This window comes from Frankliniella occidentalis, unplaced genomic scaffold (assembly GCF_000697945.3).
Source record: "Frankliniella occidentalis isolate FOCC.00 unplaced genomic scaffold, Focc_3.1 Scaffold286, whole genome shotgun sequence".
NCBI lineage: Eukaryota > Metazoa > Arthropoda > Insecta > Thysanoptera > Thripidae > Frankliniella > Frankliniella occidentalis.
In genome coordinates, this window is record NW_026267412.1 from 329871 (window position 1) to 336698 (window position 6828).

Consider the following 6828-nt stretch of genomic DNA (forward strand, 5'->3'; position numbering starts at 1 on the left):
AAAAAAAAACTTCCGAAAAATTGCGTAGGTTTAGATTTCTTTTTACCAAACAAACGAACGAACAAGCGAATAACTTTTGAACTCTTTGCATCCACCAGGTATTCATCTACAACCAGTTTGCAACCAACTTCAGTCGGTGGCAGAACGAGGGCGACGCGGACAACGCGCCAGTACACGTCGCGTACAACGTGACAAACTTCGAGTTCCTCTACGAGCCGTTCTACGTCGCGAGGGACACGATACCCGCCCACGACGAGCGGTTCATGGGCTACGGCTACACGAGGAACACGCAGGCAAGACACCCCACCTCCTCCCACCCCCTTGGCACAGTCCTACCTGAGCTTACCCAGTTGATAGATGAATGCCCCCGTGCTCGGGCCCCCCACAGGTGTACGAGATGTTCGTGGCGGGGGTGCAGTTCCAGGTGCTGTCGCCGGCCTTCACGGTGCACTGGGGGCTGCAGAGCAAGCAGGCCCGCCCGGCTTGGAGGGAGCTGCAGAACAACGAAAACCGACGGCACTTCGACCTGTTCAAAAGGGAGGTGGCGGTTCGATACAGGCGGTAAGTGACTGGAATCGAAAGGTTGCGTCGCGGCCGCACAGTGAGGCGGACGGAGTCTGCGGTGTACTTACTGACTGGCGTGACTGACCTGGCTGTGTGTATGCTTCACTCCGCAGGGATCCTTTGAGTATGGTCCAGCCGAACCGTGCTTCTGGCAAAACCTAGACCCTCAGGTCGAGGAGGCTCTAATCCAGTCCCACGTCATCGGTGACCTAGTGCGGCGTATCACGGGCGTCGACACCAGGACCTTCTTCCTCACTCCCACCAAGTTCATCACTATCGCCCTATCGCCTCTGAACTAAGATAACTAGGGGAGACTGGCCTGGCACCTGAGTCAAGCGCAGTCGGGAAACTGGTGGGTTTCTTCTAGCCAGCGGCAACGTCTTTCTGTCTCGCTCGCATTTCACCCACTACACGAGACAGAATACATATTAATGATCTAGAGCTCACCAGTTCCCCTTCCTTGCATTGTTCCAAACGTGCGAATCACTATACCTGACGACGGACACATGTGTAAAGTATTCCAGCATTATTTCGATGTATATTCTCATAGGGTCAGTGATGAATTTCTTCTCACGAGTAGTCCTAGTTGATCCGCGTGCACGCAAAAGCCGCGAATGAATGTACCTTACCGACTTACGGTTTTAAAAGAAAGTGTTACATAGACGGTATTCGCAGGATCGTCTCATGATTTATTTCAGACTTTTCTGATGAACTGACCAAAAATAAAAACAAGTTTCAATTAGATGTTTAAAAAGCCAAGATGCCCAGGCCCTTAAAAGTCCTGTCTGATTTCTGCTTGAACAGTGTGCTTTCTTAGATGTATCTGATTTTTACACCAAACAATCTGAATAGCAGTAAGTAGCTAACTGATGTGATCAACATGATTTGAGAGCGGTTCTTTAATTTTTTGTGATTCTGTATGAAGTTTTAGTGAGTGCTTCTACACTATATTAAGAAAACACATTATTGTGTTCGACTGCTTCAATTTCACTCCAAGGAGTTGTACAGTGTAATTTATAGTAGTTACCTTGATCAATGGGTCATGTGATACACATAAATATGTATATTATTGTTATATTTCTTTAAATCTATGTCTATGGGAAGCAAGTGCCTGAAGCCCTGAGTTCCTAAATATTGTTGCCTTGCATTCCTAGGTTGTGTGTTTGAGGGGCACTTGTCTCAGATATATTTGAAACGAAGACATACAACAGTCTTTAAGAATGAGAAGGACTTTGCATTGCATTTTAACTTTGAAGTAAGAAAATTTTTGTGAATTCTAGTGTTCCTTATTGAGAAGCAAGATGAGTGCTCCAAATCCTGGAAATATTGTGAAATACCTAACATCATAACATATTGCATATTTTCCTATTTTATGTTTTAATCAAGAACCAATATTTTTGGTGTTTAGATGTGTGTTTGGTAGTTCATGTGATGATACATAAATAGTTGATCTAACCTCTGAGAGAATTACAAGAGAGAAGGTGAATCTGAAGACAGCCGCCAAGGCCACAGTGACACTTGGAATTACCTGTCTGATAACAAGAATACATTTCAGAGGCAAGAAACCTAAAACCAAATTGTGTGATGGCAGTGTTTGCACCATCAAAGGTTATAAATTGTGGTTATAACTTAAATAAATGAAAATTTTGACAAAAATGTGCCAAAAATTTAAGAACCATCACGTGTTTGGCAGTAAGGAAAAGTAAAACATAGCTCACTGATCATAATACATTAAAAATAGATATTTATTTACATCCTAATGACACTACATTATTAACCCCATGGGAGAAGTTGGAACATCTGACGCTTAAAAATGACTTCTTGCTCTAAAATGCAGCAGCTAAGTAATGCTTTCCTAAACATTTATTTAGTCAGCAATATTGAGACACTTGCTCAAACACATTTAAAAAAAGGAACAAAATAGAAAATGAGATAGAAGACAGGAATAAAAAGGAATATTTCCCCCTGCATCCAGATAAAAAAAAATCTAAATTTTCCCTAAACAAAATTGTATTAAGAATATCTGCGAGAAATTCATGGGAACAAAACTACCTCTCCTGCAAAGCCAAGCAGTACCAGAAATTACGGTAAGTGACTGAGTTGTGCATGAAACTTGAAGAATGCTGATTAAGTAATTCATTGAGTGCATTCCTTGGTATAACAAGGGGCATTGATGTGAGCAAAGTTTTGTAAATATTTGAAAAAGAAAGGCCACAAAGGACATTTGTGATTTACACCATACAACAATTCAAAAATTGAATGCTGCCTTAGAAAACACATCACAATTACAGAAGTAACACTTATAAGTAGCGCACACACACAGGCACACAAACATACACTCTCCACACTTAATTCATCTACCATGTACTTATCATATCACACACAAATTGGCAATGGTTTGCTGAAAAAAGCAGCATGTCCTTCACAATGCCAAACTGTGTTGGACACTGTATTGTGTACTTAAGGTGCAGGAGTCACCATCGTACTTCCTATTTGAAAGGGCATTGCCGTCTTCAATTCAATGATTGGAAGCAATACTGAATCTTTATGTCAATTAAAATGATTATCACCAGGTATTTCGATACAAGAGTGTCTTTTCCAGGCATTCTTGGAGATGGAGAATAACTCCAGATGCTTACTCAGTAAGTCTTTTGAGGGATAAAGACTCTCTCCCTATCTCGCACCAAACCAAAACATGAGGGGTGAAAAGAACGGAAGAGAGTAGTTACCATCACCTTGACAATGAATGACTGCGTTCTCGTCCGTTATCACCAGAACCCGAGCCAAGGTTTCTGTGTTCACCTAACCTAAGATCTTCAGGAATCTTGTCAAAGAAGGGATGATTTAAAGCTTCTCTCAGAGTAACACGAGTGGCAGGATCATACTCCAGCATACGAGAGATCAGGTCGAACAGCAGTCGATGGTCTTCACTGTCTGAGTTTTGATAACGCTAAGAGATGGGAAAATAAAACGTATTAGTGTAATAGTGTAGAGACGCAAGATTAATAGATATTAAATATGTTACTTACGTGCAAAGGCCTGCAGTTTTCCCTAACATAACGTCCTGCGGAACTCTTCTCATCCCACTCAAGCTTCCCATGATAGAAGTACTTTGTTTTTGTCTTTCTAGCCATTCTGAAATGCAGAAAAATATAAAATTTGAGTATGCTGAGAGGTTAAATTTCATTGAAAGACGGAAAAATTATCTTGATTTGGTGCTGTAAAAAGGTTAAGAATAACTTTCTTTACCTGTATGGAATAGGTCCGAGGATCCGTTCCATCATTGCCAAATGTTCCCTGTTATCATGTGTTTGGAAGAGAGTGATGCCTAGGTACAATTCAAACATGATGCAACCAATAGACCACACATCACAGGGCTGCGACCATCCTAACTCTGAAATTTAAGATGTTAACAAAATTAGGAAATAAACCACCAGCAATTATAGCAGCAAGCTGACTTATGACTAAGGTTAGGCAACTACCTAGTAAGACTTCTGGAGCTCTGTAGTGTCTTGTAGAAACTATAGTGCTATGGTGTTCATGGTCAAATGTTGCACTTCCAAAATCTATAAGGCGCACATCTGTTTTCTTGACTCTCCGTACATCACGATTCTATAAACAAAGAAGACAAAAGATTATTTTAATCATAGAAGGGGTAACTTAAGTCTGAACAGACTTTAAAAAGGACTTACCTTTTTGGTGTAGGTGATATCAAAATCAGAGTCCACAAAAAGGATGTTTTCAGGCTTGAGATCGGTGTGGGTCAACTTATTATCATGAAGGAACTTTACAGAATAGCACAGCTGGTAGGACATGTGTCGAACCTGATCCAATGGATATGGTTGATAGTTGTTGTCTTTCTGTAAGAGTAAAGAAATCAAGCAATATGAAAGCAATGCTCCAGTAAGGTACAAAAAACAAACTAAATAAATTAGATTAGTGACAAAATTCTTACCAAAAAGTCAAACACACTGAGACCCAACATCTCAAATGCGATGCAGACGTGACCATGGTAATCAAACCATGTCAACATTTTAACACAGAGGCTATGGAAGGAAAAACAAAAATTAGTAGAAGAAACAAACAGTTATTTTTATCTGACAAAAGAAAAGTATAAAACATACTGCTTTGCATCGGGATCCCTTTCAGCAATTTTCTCCAATGCATTGATTTCCAGCTTGGCAGCTTCCCTATATTTTTCAACATTCTTTATGATCTTCAAGGCCATAGTGCCATCCCTAGAAACAAAAAACAAGATAAGGTCACTCCTACTAAAAAATACAAAAAAGTGAGTAATAGAGGTCTTCAATCTAATACTGAGAAATGTACACCAAAGAAGTTGGTAATGAAATAGGCCAATAATAAATTCTAACTTTAAAAAATAAACACTACTATGTTAAGACTCAATGTATAATTAACAAAAATTAATTAAAATAAACAGCTTTAAGTAAAATTACTTCTGCAGCTAACACAGACAACATGAAAAGAAATACAACTTACTTGTGCAGATCTTTAACCTTGACCACCTTGCCAAAAGTGCCTTCACCAAGGGTAGCCAGGATTTTATCTGTAAAAGAAAGGACCATAGTTTGTCAAAGACCTGTGATTGGTAGTGTGCCAATCTACTTTTGGAATGCCGCAACACTATCTTTTCAAAAATACTGTTTGTAGCTTGAAAAGATTTTATCAAATAAACGGAAAATGTTCTAAAATGAGGTGAGACTTGTACTAGAAGTGGCACTTTACAAGAATGGAATCTAGTTCTTGCAGAAAGAAGATTACTGAGAATTGCGGTGTGGGCATTCCAAAAAAAAAGATAAGCACATTGATATGTCATTCAATGTTATGTTACTTGTTCAGGAATATCAGATTAATGAATTGGGGAGTTAAGAAAGATAAGAATAAGTTGAAAATAATTTAAGGCATGCAAAGGACCTTATTAATGGGAAAGAACTTCCAGAGAAATTAAACTTGAAAAATAATAATTAAAAAAAAATGCATTGACACATAGAATTTTAAGAAATTGAATATCTTAATCTCATATTATTGCAAATGTTTCTAAGCAAACTAGACTTCAGAGAATAGATCTTAAAAAAGAAAAATTTACTTGGAAAATGCAGCTGTTTGAATAAATATACAACTGTAGAAGTCTAGTCTACTTTTGAGGAAACGAAGTCTTCGAGTTTATAAAAGATTTGTGGGTTTAAAAGGGAAAAGCAATGATATCTCTGGACGAAGCCTTTGGAAGTCTGTTTGTTCTCTCGATAGAACACGAAAGGGTGGGTGAGTTCTTCAGGGATTTGCTGTTATGCTCTTGACTACTTCAACTGGAGAAGTCTGAGTACTTTACCACGGAATGAATTATTTCTTTTAAGAAAAGTATTCAATCGGCATAAGACACATCACAGCAAATCCCTGCTTTTTCTTAGGCTAAGATTACAGCTACTTTAGGTGTGTGTTGGTATTCACGAACATCGGTCTTGCAGGACATCGCCATGGCGATAAATCAGATGGCCGTCTTCATCATCTTCCACTGATGGGGCCCGAGAGCTCTGTAGTCATCAACAATCCAACCAATCCATCCAGCATCCATCCATCCAGCATCCAGGTCCGGTCCAGCAACGCCAGCCAATCACAGCATTGTTCCAAGGCAGCATCATCCATCCCCACGGACGGATTGAACAGGAACGGCAGGGCGGGGCGAGGCGTTGCGAAGGTGGGGCGAGGCGAGGCGCGAAGGTGGCGGACCACAGAGAGCGAAGATGTCCAAGTCGGGTTGAAGTCGAGTGGAGTGGAGTGGGTCAGCCAATGTATTGTCGCCATAATAGCGAGAGCGACCCAATAATCATAGAGACAAAGGGGAGAGGGCAAAAGTGTATTTGCCATGTCAACAAAGTATATTGTCAACAGTGATTGACAGACATGGGGAACAACTTTTACTTCTTTTTTTTTCTGTTCTATCAAACCCATTACTAAAATAATGCGTCTCACATACATGAGCATGATTTTTTTTTTAAAGAATGATAAAATAAAAAAAAAAAACGTAAATAAAAAAGGACTACACACACTTGGAATTAAAAGTGAATGGGTTTTACTTTTAAAAGGGAGAGGGGAAATTCAAACAATGAACCCATGTCTCATTCATTGTTGACAAAAAGCACATGTCACAACACATAATCAAGATAAATGGCTATTTCACTGTCTCAGAGCAAATTTTACTTTTTAATCGAAATAAAAATTTGAAAATGTATTACTTCATCGTAT

At 39.5% G+C, this 6828-nt stretch overlaps 2 protein-coding genes across 2 annotated transcripts in view; one reads left to right on the forward strand and one right to left on the reverse strand.

Annotated features, from left to right (window-relative positions):
- The window catches only part of LOC113202811 (beta-1,4-glucuronyltransferase 1), a 24861-nt gene extending 22641 nt beyond the window's left edge, over positions 1-2220 (forward strand). Inside the window, exons 5-7 of the mRNA XM_052273591.1 lie at positions 99-293; positions 389-561; positions 678-2220. Coding sequence (XP_052129551.1) covers positions 99-293; positions 389-561; positions 678-726 — 417 coding nt within the window. The 3' untranslated portion in view covers positions 727-2220. The remainder of the gene's footprint in view (positions 1-98; positions 294-388; positions 562-677) is intronic.
- Positions 2221-2285: 65 nt separating this feature from the next.
- Positions 2286-6116, reverse strand: LOC113202809 (dual specificity protein kinase CLK2; the record flags this gene model as incomplete). Its single annotated transcript, XM_026417217.2, is given in 9 exon segments — positions 2286-3514; positions 3594-3699; positions 3814-3958; positions 4047-4176; positions 4257-4424; positions 4520-4610; positions 4689-4802; positions 5065-5131; positions 6038-6116. Coding segments are annotated over 9 exon segments (1119 nt in total), but the record flags the coding sequence as incomplete, so codon positions are not given.
- Positions 6117-6828: the final 712 nt, after the last annotated feature.